The following is a 15,674-nucleotide window of genomic DNA, read 5'->3' as shown; positions in this document are numbered from 1 at the left end:
GGTGCAGTACTGACACCAGATGCAGTATAGCTACAGTCCTTGGAGTGAAAGCCTCAACTCTGGAGTAGAGTGTGATTTGCTGACTGAACTCTTGCTAGCATGCAATGCACTGATTGCCTTTCTTTTTGAGACTGTCATATTGTTTCTTCCTGTTTAGCCTGCAGTCCACTCTGAGGCCCAGGTGCTTTTCTGTAGAGCTCCTGCTTAGCCGCTTCATCCCTTTCTCTTATGTGTACAGTTGTTTTTTCCTACCTAAGTAATCTCGAGTTTGCATTTCAGTTGTGCTGTCATCATTTCTTTTTCAGTCTATTTGTCAAGGTTATGTTAAATTCTAATACTGTCTTCATAATAACATTCTGTCTTCATTTGATACTGTGTACAGATTGAGTAAACGCACTCTATTTTGTCATACAAAGATTCTGTGCAATACTAAATATTACTGGACTCAGTGCAGATGCCTGTTGATTTCTGTTTGATGAATCCTGTCATTTTGGCAGAGAACCTTTGGTAGCTTCCCTGGAGTACGATTTTTCCAACCAACTATGTTACAGATGCTATCATAGTTTAATCTGAAACATCTTTCGCTAGCTTGCATATAAGAAGATCTTGTGAAACAATACTATAACCTCTTTTTAGGTGACGATACAAAACTTTGTACTTCTCTGTCAACAAAGGTGCTGTACCATATTGTGAAAAAATATACAAAGGGGAAATAAGAATAAATTTCTCAAACTGGTATGTTAAAGAGAGGAGAAGCATACTTGCTACATTATGTTTCATAAAATTATACGCCATGAAATGTTCCCAAATTAGACAACTAATGATTTCATGTACGAAGTTGAGTACTTTTCGTGTACTACTAAATGTGTTAGTAGAGAGAGTCACTGTACATACAGCTAAACAGCTGTCGCATTATTCTCTTCAGCACTTAAAAATTATAACAAAACCGGGTAATAAATAATCTCATATGGGAATAAAAAGAGTGCAAAGACTTAAAATTCTCTGAGAGGTGGTTTTTATTCTATAATTCCACTTGAGAAACCTCCTTCACTAATAAAGGCTATTGGCCTCTTAAATCAGTCATGTATTTGATTTGTGACATGAAGGCTGGTTTGCACAATGATGTGCTTAAGGGATTATTTAGTTCCACCTCAACTGGCAGCTGACTTGGAGCACTCAGTTAGCAGTTGCTGGTTACTGAATGATGAAATGTGGATGGGTGCGTGTTCTGGGCATGAGAATCCGATTGCTAATTAAAAAGCAAGAGTGGAGGTTACAGGTACAGGATTAAGAGGTAGGGTTTTATTTTCACTGACTTGGTGTCTAGGAGGAACATCTGCTAAAATTGAACTTTGCTTTTCGACAAGAGCAGATACAGGTCATAGGTGGGAATATTTGGGAAGGATGACAGTGAGTGTTACCTGTGCACTCAGAATTAGACTGTGCAATAGATTCTGTACTGCAGGATCACAGAATGGTCGAGTTTGGAAGGGTTCTCTGGAGATGGTCTAGTCCCACCCTTGAGCAGCAGGGTCAAACACCTGGAACGCATTTCCGAGGATTGTGTCCGGACAGCTTTTGAATATCTCTGAGCAAGGAGACTCCACAACCTCCCTGAGCAACCTGTTCCAGTGCTCTATTACCCTCACGGTAAAGAAGTTTTTCCTAATGTTCAGATGGAACTTATTGTGTTTCAGTTTGTGCTCGCTGCCTCTACACCTATCACTGGGCACCACTGAAAAGAATGTGGCCCCATCCTCTTTGCACCCTGCCTTCAGATACTTACATGTATTGGTAAGATCCCCCCTCAGTTGTCTTTTCTTCAGGCTGAACAGTCATAGCTCTCTCAGCTCTCAGCCTTTCCTCGTTTGAGAGATGCTCCAGTCCCTTAATCATATTCATAGTGCTATGCTGGACTTGATCCAGTAGCTCCATGTCTCTCTTTTTTTGTATTGTTACAGCTATGTGCAAGGTTTTGACTGACAGGCTAATTTTACTTACAGGTCTGATAGTAGGAGAGGGTTTGTTGATACTTGAGACTTCAAGAAGTTTTCAGGTCCTAGATGATGATTTCATATAATTCAGGATGAGAAATTCACTTGCCATTTGAAATCTTAAATTAAAGGATATATTAGGCTACTCCAAAAAAAAAAAAAAAAAAAGTTTCGACAGTGGTCATTTAGCACTACTGATCTAATCGAATAAAATTTGTTTGGTCTATCAGAGAAAAACCTTTGATGCAGGGCAGCTGTTGCTTAAGCTTTATTCATCTGATAAGCCCAAATCCTTGTGGAATTCTGAATTTGTCTGTTTTGTCTGTTACTTATTATCCTTTCTAAAGACTGAGCTGTCTTTTATGACAGTCATACTCTGAGGCATTCTATGCATCTTTCTTTAACCTGCTGATGTTTTTCAAAAGCAGTTTCAATTTTCTTACCTATATTTCATAGGGCAGTCTGCCTTGAAACAAAGTTACGTTGTAGAACAAGACTATGGATATGCAAAGTCTCCATAAAAAAAAAAAAAGTTTCCTAAGGAGACAAAGGAGTTTCTGAAGGAAGGAAAGCTCTATCACAGCACCTCACTGTGCTCTATCACAAGGAATAAATACTGTGGGAAGTTCACCATCAGGTGAGATTAAAAACAAACATTAAAAAAGCGCAAGACAAGGTAAAAAAACCAAAGAGTGTAGTGTAAGCTGATGACGTTTTGTTGAAAACTCCTGGAAGCTGTGACTAGATCTAGCTAAGATGATCTTCATTGTAGTTGTCCCCTTTGCTTCCAGGGAGTCTCCTTCCTTCCATTGAACTTCTCATTGATGCATTGATCTGTTGGAGACTCACTGCAGTATTGGTCTGCATTCAGAAGAGGATTTTCTCAGTCCTGTATTCCTCAGACTACTACAATTATGCAGAGTACACACTTCACTATGAAGAGCAAACCCTGTAACAAATTTTGAAAACTCAATAAAAGAACACAGAGTCCCTGAGTAAGATTTACAGGCTACAGCGAAGTGACTTCTTGTGAGACTGTAAGATGGTGATTCTGATCCTTTCAGAAATCATAAATGCCTCTATTACAGATTTAACTAGAAACTGCTGTTCCTGCACTTTTTTATAATTTAATTTGTATAGAGTGTAGTTCTTCACATTTTAAGTTGTAGATTCATATAGATCTTTTTGTTTTTTGCACACTGCAGAGAAGAGGCAGAACTAGCATATATAGAACCATAGAGTCTGTAAGGTTGGAAGGGACCTCTGGAGATCATGTAGTCCAACTCCCCTGCTCAAGTAGGGTTACCTACAGCATGTTAAACAGGGTTGCAGCAACAAGGACTCCCCCGCCCCTTGCTGAAGACCGGTCTTGAACCATGGACCTTTAGATCTTCAGTCTAACGCTCTTCTAGCTGAGCTGTTTGGCCCCGTGTCAGCTATTTTGGTCCCCTGAAATGTGCTGGTGGTGCCTGGGTGTGCAGCTTCGGAACTCAGCAGTTGGTTCGCCCTGTTAGCTTTTAGTACTCCTGCAAACTCAGCAAGAATAAAATGAATTAAACTGAGAAGGATTTTAACTTTTTTGTGTGAGTACAAATTAAGTGTTGCCCTTATGTTTTACTTAGGGACCCTGTGTTCTTTTACTGAGTTTTCAAAATCCACGTTGCAGGATTTGTTGTAAAGTGCGAAGCCTGCATACCTGTAGAGGTCTGAGAAACTTAGGACTGAGAAAATACATCTGAAGAAATATTTAACAGTCTGACAAGACAACGAAAACGTTTAGCCCAAAGGAAATTTTTGTGTAACAGAAGAGTGTAGGTGTTACTAACATATTTCAGAGCAGAATCATAAAATCATAGAATAAATCAGTTTGGAAGGGACCTCAGGAGGCCTCTCATCCAATTCCCTGCTCAAAGCAAGGTGAGCCATGGGGTAACACTGGGTTGCTCAAGGCTTTATCAAGTGGTCTCTTGAAAATCTCCCAACAGTGAAGTCTGCACAGTCTTTCTAGGATACCCTGTTGCATTTCTTGACTGTACCTACTGTGGAAAACAGTTGTCCTTATATCTAACTAGGATCTCTCTTGTTCCAACTTAGGCATGCTGTCGCTAGCTTGTCTTGTTTGCTGCTTGGTGCGGGCCTTTGATTTTGTCTCTGTTGATATTTACAAGGTTCCTGTCGACTCATTTCTCCAGTCTGTTAGATCCTTTTGAATAGTAGCCCTGCCCTCGGGCACACTGACTGGTTTTCCTCCATCTGGTGTCATCTGTAAACTTGATGAGTATGCCCTCATCAAGGTGTCCATCACCACCTGTAGGCCACTGATAAAGATGTTAAACAAAATTGATTTTAGGATAGACCTCTGCGGTATCCCAGTAGTTAACAGCCTCCAGGGAAGGTTTGACCCACTGATCTTTACACTTCTCAGTCCAATCATTCAACTATTATTTTTACCTATCTAATCCTTCACCTATCCAGATCGTAGTGTTCCAGTTTGGATACAGGAATTGTGGGAGACGTCTTGCTAAATGACAACCATTGGATGCTTTAGATCATTATTAATGTATTTGTATATAGTAGAGAAAAGAAGCTGTAATCTCAGACTTTGGAGTTATACTTAGAAATAAAGTTTTCTGTCTCAAACACAACTATGTAATTGATAGGGCACACCTAATTTCCTATATAAACATTTCTGATAGAAAAAAAAATGAAAGCAGCTACTGAATTGGCATTTCACCTGTGTGAACAAACTACTTAAAAATACTTCCATTGTAAATCAGATACCTGAATTAACTTCCCACTAGATGGAGCAAATGCAAGTCAGCTCAACAGAGGAGATGGGGAATATATTTTAAATAAGATAAGCAAAGCAACAGATCGCTTGTGTTAAAAAATACTATTCTTGTTAATAATTGACTTAACTGAGTTTCAGCTGGAAGCTTCTGATTGTGGTGAAGTCTCCTATTTAATAAGCATAAAAGATCGATACATTTTGAGTGGGGTACTTCCTTGTACTTCCTTGAAAATTTTCATTTTTTTCATTGTGTATTTGGAAATAGTAGACAAGGTTTCAGGTACCCAAGTGAGGTACCTGATGAAGAATATGTGCTCTTAAACACTTACCTCCTTTTCTGATCACACTGCTTCATTTGATAAAAACTACTACCTCTTCTACAAGCCTTACTCTCCCTGTATCCTTTGACCCTTATGGCTCCAAACCCTTAGTAGTTGTGACTTTCATGACACAGTGTTGCACATATAGTTACGGGCTTGTGTTAATACTGTTTAATTAAGTAGATACACACACATACCTGTCACTGAAATTGTGTATGTAGGCACAGAAACACAAAATGTGCTTAGTAAGTAGAGTCTGTGTGAATACAGAAGGTGATCAGAATTTGCCCTAGCTTTTCAGATTGTGAGAACATGTTCTGTACTTGTACAACAGCATAACTAAGCATTTTCAGTAGGAAAAAACTTTTCAGACTCCTCTAGGCAATATGTGACAGAGGTATAGCCAAGCTGCAAGGAGGAAAGGTGTGAAAACAGAGTGGAAGTATAGGTCTCCAGCAAAAAGGGTGCTATTTTGAATAGAAAATGGATGATAAAATGCTCCGTGCAAACCTCTAGAGCTGTTACAACTTCTGGTTTTCACTTCAGAGGAATTTTCAGAAGGCAGTTCTCCAAAATTCCACTTTCTGTTTTTTGGTTACGCCCCTCTATTTGCATCTTTCCCATCTCCCAAGGCCATTCATTGAGAAGATCGTTATCCTAATGTACTCTTAGTAAGAACTGAAAATATGGAAATTGTCACATGCAGTCAGGCTCGGTCTGGCTGTCTCAATGTTTCTTGTCTTAATCTCCTGGAGCAGAATGTTATAAACCAGCTTTAAAAAACAAACAAACAAACAAACAAAAATACCTTCCTAGCACCCAGTAGCAAGAATGTAATTTCTGCCCTGTTACTCAAGAGTTCACTGTATTTATTATTCTTAAAATTTCAACTTCCTATTATATAAAATAATTTTTTTTTGTATCAGAAATGCTTTGTTTTTAAGTATGGTTACCCTGTGCTGAAGTTGGTCATGCTTTCTCATTGTTAATAAATTTACTGAACGGTTTGATCTCCAATCTGTTCCTGTTTTCACCACTGATCTTACCTGAAGTTACAACTTTAAAATACATGAAATGTGTGCATAATTTTCTGTATTTATTAACAAGAACTGTTTGTCACTTGCATTTGAATATGAACCATCTGTAATGCATATAGGCAGATACCATTTTTATTGTTACTTACCTTAGCAGCACTTGATGATGACAGAACTCTGTAAAAGGCAGTTTTATTCCCTGATTTAACTAACCAGTTTTAGCCATATAGCAACATCTATAACATGCCAAGTAATACAGCATGCAAAAGTTGCTGCTTTATAGAAGGTGCCAAGAATGTTTCATGAATAGAGACGTATAGTCATTTTTATGATAAACAAGAGGAATCGAATTTGAAGCCCAATGAGATCTCGTAACATTGACAATATAAGAACGTAGAATTTACATTTGCTATTTAATAACGTTTTTCATTGTTTTCAAAGTAACTGAAAATAATTGTTTTTCACAGAGGTTTGAAAAGTGATTTTAGTGAATTAGATGTAATTCTAGCATTTTATGGGATTGGTATTAAATTGATCAGGAAGAATAAATAATATTTGCAATTTCTGATAATCCTTCTGGTGTTTCAAAACTCTCTAGCAGCCTGTAATCTGGCAGAGCTAAATGTGAGATAAGATCAGTACAGTGAATTAAACCCAAAAATTTCAGGCACTAGCTAAGTATTTGGAAGGGCCCATTTGTGGCTTGTTTACCATGTTTTGTTACAGTGAATCACATGCTGCTTGACAGGATGAAATTTTCACAATGTAAGCATTAGTCAGGTGTCCAGAGTGGAACAGATAATCTCTTTAAGCCCGTTCTGTTCTCCCTGAAGAACATAATAGACTGAACTGTGACCCCACTGGAGTGCGTACAAAATGTTTGTTTGCTGCTGTGGTATTTACCTACCGCCAGTGTTCTGTATTTGCAGTGGTGTAATAAAGAGATCACACATCAGTTTCTGATAAGCTGTTAGGCTACACTGTATTTTAGCATTCTTTTTTTTTGGGGGGGGGGGGGGGGGGAGAATGACTGAGTTGGAGAACACTGAAACGAAAGATAATGCATAAGATAATGCATGGTTCATAGCTGGGAGTCACCAAAGTCACCCATGTGTTGTTAGAGCTTAAAGGCACTGTTACCCTTAAGTCATAAAATTTATAAATACTAGACTTCGCTCTAAATATGATTTATAGCCTCAACCCGAGCAAGTATGTCAGTAGCAAAAGCAATGAGAATGCGAATCTATTGCAAATACTGAAATGTGGAAAAGGAATACGCAGTTACAGTTTATGTAACCTCAGCAGTAATCATGTAATTATAGTCTTAAATGTAAAGGAATTTTTTGAATGTATTTTTGACGGATTAAATGAAAATTTTTCACAAATGATCAAAGCTAAAGGGCCTCTTAGAAGTGTGGGCTGTGATACTGGAGCAGACCTACTGTGTCAGATCTCTGCTGTTTCGGCCAACTGTTAAGTAATCTTGTTTGTAAACTGCTCAGACTTCATCTTACAATTGATTTCTGCCCTCCTCCCCTGTTCCTAGGGGAGGATATTCTAATATCTTGATCCTCTGACTTTTTCTCAGTAGCTCTTTAAATTAATTTCTGACCTTTTTTGCCCCTCTGCCGCACTCTGTGTATTTTTTAGCTTCTAACTGGCCAGAATCTTACATAGGAATAGGACCTTTTTTTACTGCATCATTTTTCTTTATATTTACTGGAAATGCTTTATTTTGTATGTCTTAGTAGTGAATTTGGTATTAGTGTCTATCATTCATGCTACCACTGACTACTTATACCCAAACCTTCTTACTGCTACGTCATTTATAGTTGCTGAGACCCTAGTTTATGCCAGAAATTCATTATAGCCCTGAATACTCCACCTGAAACAGTATTTTGAATTTCATTCTATTTCTCTTATTCCAGTCCTCAGGTTCTGCTGTTCCTCCTCTACAAAATTATCTTTATTACTGGTATCACCCTGTTCTCTGTTGTCAGCCCTGACACTCTGTGCTCTAATAAAGACAAGAGCACACAAGCAGGAACTTCCTATTGTAGAAATCAAAATGAAGTTACAAAACCTGTGAGAGGCACATTGTGTCTAGTATTCACAGTATAGAATATCTGTATGTTCATAAATGGAATGTTTTTGTAAGTAGATACGTGTGTGTGCCTTATACATATGCTTAATAAGGACTGTGTCATGAAAGGAATATAAAAAAAATCAGAGCTTTGTGTCTGAAAATGGTAGTAGTTCTTTGTGATTTTAAATGTGATAAACTAGAATTTCTTTTTGCTTGAAGCTTGTGTCCTTAGTCTTTAACACTTCTTTTTTTTTTTTTTTTTTTTTTTTTTATTCTGTAATACCAGTAGTTGAAAACCTGGCAGAGCCGGGCTTTGGAGAGACTGATTTACAAAGGACTCCCTTTGGGGTGAACTCCGTATGCACACTTGATCTGCACACAGATCAAAGCAAGGGAGGATGAATCCCTATCTCAGTGCAGTTGTAAGGAGATCTCTGCTAGAACTTGCACTTTTCAAATACCGTACCAGATTAACACGGAGTCTGTGGAGAACCTAGTTCAGACTGTTGTTCAGAAAGGTCTTACATGCTGGTGTAATTTTCCTATTCTCTTTGCTCTGTAAGATCTTTACATTTAGGCTTACAGTATTACTGTAGCTTGACTTTACAGAAAAATAGTACCAATAGCAATTTTTGAAAGTTCTCTGAAAGCCTTCTGGAATAATCTTTTCACAAAGTATATGGCATTTTTTTGTGGAGTGGTCGTGGTATAAGCACTTACTGAGTGACCTAAATACTCAATTATTTGAATGTCCCCAAATCATACCAGAAAAACCCTTCTGCCCCATCACAATATCAGGTATTCCACGTATGTCGTATACTGTATAGAAAAAACTATTTTGGGAATATGTGATTTTAAAACATTTAGAGGTACAAATGTTTGTTCATAAGTATTTACTTAAGATTTATAAGTCTCTGCGTTAGTTCACTCATAAAAGAATTGTGTCCTGCCTCTGTAAATCCAATTTTACAATTACTGGATAAAAAAGATTACTGTTTAGAAAAACCTTAAGAATCACAGTATATTTCTGTATGTAATAACATAAGGAATTAAATACGGCTCACGTGCTCACTAGGAGAAGAAAGCAAATATCATACACTTTTAAAATAGGGGTGATTTCTTCTAGACTGATTTGGTTACTCTGAGCTGTAAACCTCTTACTGAATCTAGGATGATAATTAGCTGCTATAGGCAGCCTAGTCTTGAGAAGTTAAAACTACTCAGTTTTTATACCCCTTCAGTTATTTGCCTTCTGTAAGTTTTTTAACATGCGTTACAATTAAAATCAGTTTGTGATGGTATTCTTTATTTCATGGATATCCACCCATAATAAAATACGATTTACTTCCCACACTGCAGGTTTGCAGACAGCTTTTACATTGTAATAGCTTTTGGCTGCGTGGAATGGAATCCTGGCTGGGTCTAGTTCTAAGCCTAAAGCAAAAAGACTTAGGACACTGTTGGTTTTGCCTGAAAACAAAATGTTACTTTTTCCTATGTTACTAGTAAAGCTTGTGCAGGTTGGTGTAGTATTACATTTATCTTCGCTTAAATATTTGATTGCATATTTATTTTCTTTTAGAAGCATAGACATATTTTTCACTGCCAGCGTATTTATGTCAGGTTGAGCACCGGTTTCAGATTCTTTATTTCTTACAATGTTACTTCATAGAAATTACTGTTATTTTGCCCAATGGGTGGAATTTACTTCTGTGCTTTTGAAGTAATGGAGCACTGTTTAAGCCTTGTTTCAAGGCTGATGTTGAACTGCAGTGCTTTATATACTGTCTGCTGACCACTGGGGCACTTTCTCAAGTGATACGAATGTGTGCAGGTGGATTTACTCAGTTTAATGTGGTGCCGTTGATAAGCTGTGGACCCAGAAAGACAGTAGTAGAATCCTACAATATCTTTCTCAAAAAATCTTGCTTATATAGCTTGTTAATAAAAACAAGAATGTGAAAATGTATAGCAATTCAGGATTAAAAAAATTACATTTGATATAATTCGCTAAAAGTAATGACCATTCAGTTTTTTTCTGCGTGTTTTTGGTAGGGTTACCTGACAGCTCTTCTCTTTTCATATGTGTCTCAGACACCAGGCTCTTGAGATACAAAGAATGCCTTTTTCCTTCTAATTGGAACTGTAGAGGTCAATCAAATCATAGATCTCTAAGCAGTAGCTCTATCAGAAGTTAATCATCATCATTGAGTATGGACAAGTTTTCTGAGTGCTCTGTTGCATATGCAGAGCCAGTACTCACTTTTAAAGAGATGATTATCCCCAATGTTTGCTGTGCTTAGTTGTGCACCAGGTTTTGTTAGTGCCTTTTATATAGCCATGTTCATCATGCTTTGTATACTAAGTTATTTTTGGTAGAATTCAGAACTTTTGCACAGAGACCATTTCTTTTAAATAATATGTTGGTAAATGGGAAGAAAGATACTAATGTGAAGACGTAAATGATGCAGAAAATGTTATTTTCCTAATGGCAGCAGCCATCTTCTGACCTGAGCTGCTCATGCCTGATTGAAGAAATTAGTACGCCCCAAAAATATTTCCAAAACATATTCTTTAGCTCTGAGCACAGTACAGTACATGTAGTACAAACTACAAGCAAAAACAGAGAAAGACCCAAATCACATGTTTGGAGTGTCTCACGATTATGGGAAAAAAAAAAAAAAAAAAAAAAGAAAAAGAAAAAAGAATCAGTGGATAGGAGGAGAAACTGGAGAGCGTACTAAGAGGGAAACGGAAAAAGGAAATCCTTGTTCTTTCGTTACGTGTATAATAATTGTTCAAAGGATAATAACTTTTAAAGATTGTAAAGAGCTCATATGCTGCAAAATCATAGATTTATCTACCTAATTCTGTTAGGATTAACCTTCGTCTTTTGAGAAGATTGGGTAAGGTTAGAGGATAAGAAGTACTTCTTGCTACCCATCCACATTCAGAAATCTGACAACCCATCAAAACAGTAGCAAACAGTGTTTAAATACCATAGTGCTAGTGTATGTAAGAAAAATCTATGTTCATTTAGAAAGCAGGGTGCAGTTCCTAGAAAAAATTACATTATGTATATGAGTTTCAAAGGCAAAAACAGGTGACCGGAGGCATAAAAGTTTTCATATGATCAATTGGGGATGCTTAAATAGTAGTTGAGGCGACCAAAAGGGAGAGACAGTGGCATATGAAATAATGCATTGTATGCAAATAGCAAATTAGAGCTGCTTACTATTTTTTCCTGTAATGCAGGAGCTTCTGCTGTGTGATAGACTCTAGCAGTGACTCGTTCCAAACTGAGAAAAAGGTGTACTTTCCTCCCAGTGCACAAAGCTGACTTGGAGCGCTTTTTGATATTAGCATAGCACCAAGGTTCAGTAGGATTCTGAAGCCTCTTAATCCCACTGGCAAGGTATTAGGCCCTTGTGGAGCAAATCTGCACAGATCTACTGTGTCTGATGTGAATTTAGGAGGACAGGCATATGAAGTTTTCTGTAAAGTGAACAGAAAGTGGAGAAGAGATACCTGTTCCTAAAAACTGTGTGTTCATTCTGTTAATAAGAAGATTTCTTGTAAGACACCTTTGCTAGCAGCAATAACACAAAATTTAATTACAAAATAACTTCCATAACCTTTACTCGCCATAAAAGAGAATAACCTGTTTTGACATGTTTTTTCTCAGACACCTGAGGAGCTAGAAGACGTATCTGACCTTGAAGAAGACCACGATGTCTGTAGTCGTACAAGTATTCAAACTGAAGGAAAAACTGACAGAGTATGTATCATACCAGTTTAGTTAAAAAGCAATCTAGTGAGAGGAAAAATGCTATTGTATTACTATTGCTATGAAGCCACTTAAAGTCCAGCAGTGAATCATTAAAATTCTGTTCCACTCATAATAGATTCCTAAAAATGTGCACAAGACATAAAACTGACTTGTGTGTGACCCAAAAGAGAAAAAAAATGTGATTATGTCGTAAATACTTAGTGAAGATTTAAATTGGACAGAAACAATCTTGCACATACAAACCTGAACAGAATTTTAACAGGTTACATTTTAATAAATTTGCTTTGGTCTAATAGAAGTTAGGTTATTTGGGAGTTCTGATACATGAGTGTGCAATGCATACTACCACAAAACAAACTGAATGTGTGAGAAATTCCAAATGCACAGAACAGGAAGGGACATGTCTGGAATCCTAGCCGCTGTGCAGTACAGACTTTTCCTGCTGTGTGTTCATGTGTGAACTTACTGTATAGTTCATTGCTTAATGAATTCATGAAGAGGTATGAAAAACTTAAGACAGTACTTGATAATATGATAAAATATTTATGGAAATTTTTAATCTGGTCTTGCTGTTTGTATCATTGTTTAACCCTATATTACTGGCTATTGTTTATAGTCAGACCATTCTTAAGAGGCTGTAAATATTTTTGAGATAGCAAAATGTTTTTCGTATGAAATAGACCTATGTAGCAAATATTTATCTTACTTATGTTTTCATCTTAAAAGATTGTTTCAGCAAAACTGTACTCCAGTAGCAGCTTTCTAAATTAGAAAGCTCCACACAAGGCCAGAGATGTGGACTTTGTTACTAGTTTGCACAATGCCTGTGGCAAGAACAGATCTCTCATGATCAATTCTAGTGCTACTCTCATAATAGAAATTATAAACATTAGAACTAGTTAGAAGAAAGGCAAAATTCCAATAAAAAATGATTGATGTCAAGAAAAATGGCATTTTTATTCACATTGGTTTCAAGATTACAGATGTTTTATTTTTTATTAAGACCCCAAACAGTAATGAGAAGATACTACGCGAAATGAAAGCTGATCACTTGTTCGCATTATTTCATAAAAAGTGAATTCTGAAAAAAAATAAGTAAAAAGAAAGGAAACTTATACTGTAATAGTGCCTGATTGATCTTTTTGAAGCTAGTCAGTTTAGATTTAAAAGTGAGTGTATACAGTAGCAGTAGTTGTTGGTGTTCTCTTTTTAAAAAAAAAAAAAAAAAGTGTACTACTGGATGTATTCTCTCAAATTTTTAGGAAAAATTCCCCAATAATAATTGTACCTGCTAAGGGTGCATTGACAAAACTGGGCAAAAGAGAGATTTTTTTTTTTTTTTTGTCGGGGGCTGATATATTCAGTATGACTGGAATAGTAATTTTTGTTCCTCCATGAAACAAAGGAAAACTCATCTACTTTCATAAAGATATACATAGCATTAGAGATGGAGTTCCACAGATCAAAGAACAGTATTTTGTGATTAACTTTCTCAGAGTTAGTCCCAAGGCCTTGCAGAGTATCTTGTGACTAAACATAGCTTGTACGTGTGGAAGGGAGTGTTAATTCTGTCAGTCAATTATGCATTAATTAATTACCATTTCTTAAAACATATTGTGAGAAATGGAACTGTATGAAAGATTATCTTGCGTGATCTTACTACTCAGTAAATAGTTGGCAACTGAAGTATGCTATCAATGTAAATTACTCTATGTAATTGTTAGCACAATTTTCTCACACTGCAGACTAAAAATTCTATTGCGGGTAAGAAAGACAAGGTTTTCCATCAAAAAGTTATGCACATTAGATGCCATGAATTTGTTCTGAACAGGTTTTTACAGATAAACCATGGTTCATGGTTCTGAAAAAAATATCTCAGCATTTATTTTTTCTTTTTTTCTTCTGTTTCAAGAAAAAACAGAACTGCTGTAAACATTGCTTTTTCAAGAGGTAGATAGCAGTCATTATTTAAAGCCTAATTCTGTATCTTTGCTAGGGAACAGTTTTCCTAGATTTCTGATTATGGTATCAGGGCCATAAATGGCACGTTACTTAAAAGTATAATAGAAAATTACAGCTTAGACTAGAATAGATAAATACCCACTCAGCTTTAATCAACATGTTGACAGTAACCTTCACATTTTTTTTAAACAAATCTCTTTGCTTCTGCTACAAACATGAACAATGATTAAAGGCCTCTCTGTCCAAATCACTTTTTGATACTTAAATCTGAAGATTTCTTCCTAGAACCTATTTGCTGCTGCTACAAACGTGAATAATGATTAAAGGCCTCTCTATTTAAACTACTTCTTCGTACTTAAATCTGCAAATACCTTCCTAGAATCTATTGACCAATATGAAGAGTCCATAGAGGGAAGATGCATTGTAAGGTTTATACGGGGATTGTTTTTGTTTTGTGTTCCACAGCAGATGCCTAAGCTATTGAGAGGCTTCTGTGTGCAGTGGTAACACCAAGAATAACTGTGTTACAGAAGTGCTGTGGCAAGATGGCAGAGTAATTTTTTTTCCTCCTTGAATTCTTTCTCCTGGGTGTTTCCACTATAGTAATTCAGTTTTACTCATTTATATTGGTCTCAATACTAGTTGTACACAACGGCATTCTTGATTCCACTTGCTGTGTTGAGAGTCACGTTTTCTCCTGTGTAGAACTCCTCCATACTGTGGTAGAGAACAAATGTCTTTGAAAGAGCCTTTTTTCTTTCTTTTGCTTGGGACATGTAAGGCATTTGAAATTTAATGCAGTGTGCATATGCTGCTCAGAAGAAATGCTTCATCTTAACTAGCAAATCTCTCTTTTTTTTTTTTCAGGTAGTGAGAATTCATATTTATGTTATTAACTGTGACTTCTTCAGAACTGATGTATGTGGAGAGAGTTAGCATTGAGGAGATAGGACTGAGGTTTGACCTCTTATTTGTATTTCTGTTCTGCAGCTATGTAGGTAATCTTGGAAATGTTACTTCATTGATCTTTCCATCAGATAATCCATATTTCTAAGATAAATGTGATAGTGGCTCAAGGCATCTACGCTATGGGATGCAGGTTAACTTGGGCAATGTACTGCGAGCTCTCTCAGTAATTAAACTAAATAGCAATAATAGTAATTATTTGTAGAGCAGATTTATATCCCTGAAGAAGAGCCTTAGGTCTAAAATCTGCAGCTACTGTAAGAAGGTACTGCTTATGGAACTAAGGAATAACGCATGCTATCTCAGCTGAAAGTCAGGTCTACAGGGTACAAAATGATCTTTCTCTGATGGTTGTGTCTAGATTGTTTAATTACTCTGAAAGTTACCACATGGTGATTTTGCTTGAAGAAATGTGTGATGTCACGATCAATGTGATTTCACCGTAGGAGTTTCTGGCTTACCATCCTAGGATCTCATGTTGGAGAGAAAGTAAAATAAATAGTTTTCCAGTTCATTTTCAGACTTAGAAGTCAATGAGCATTTTGAGAAAAGAAGATACTTGCTTTAAGTATGTGAAGTTACTAAATTAGTGAAGAGAACAGCTTAGCTTAGTTTTAAAGTTACGATTACAGATTACATGTTCATGTTGAAGAACTGGGTGTAATGTTTTAGCTCATACATAATCCTTCTACAGACAAATAGAGCAAAAATGCTTCCAGGCAACCACCCAC

The 15,674-nt window shown here is 36.7% G+C and overlaps 1 protein-coding gene across 4 annotated transcripts in view; it reads left to right on the top strand.

The window, feature by feature from the left end:
- Positions 1–15,674, top strand: part of CTNNA3 (catenin alpha 3) — a 456,698-nt gene that overhangs the window by 383,955 nt on the left and 57,069 nt on the right. For all 4 annotated transcript variants that reach the window (XR_009959014.1, XM_062580676.1, XM_062580675.1 and 1 more), the window contains exon 14: positions 11,911–12,003. Coding sequence is in view for 3 of the 4 variants with exons in the window: in XM_062580676.1 (XP_062436660.1) it covers positions 11,911–12,003 (93 nt within the window). In the remaining variant the exon portion in view is untranslated. The remainder of the gene's footprint in view (positions 1–11,910; positions 12,004–15,674) is intronic.

This window comes from Rhea pennata, chromosome 7, assembly GCF_028389875.1.
Source record: "Rhea pennata isolate bPtePen1 chromosome 7, bPtePen1.pri, whole genome shotgun sequence".
In the NCBI taxonomy this organism is placed as follows: Eukaryota; Metazoa; Chordata; class Aves; order Rheiformes; family Rheidae; genus Rhea; species Rhea pennata.
Note: the sequence above shows the minus strand (reverse complement) of the source record. Positions and strands in the feature narration are given on the sequence as shown.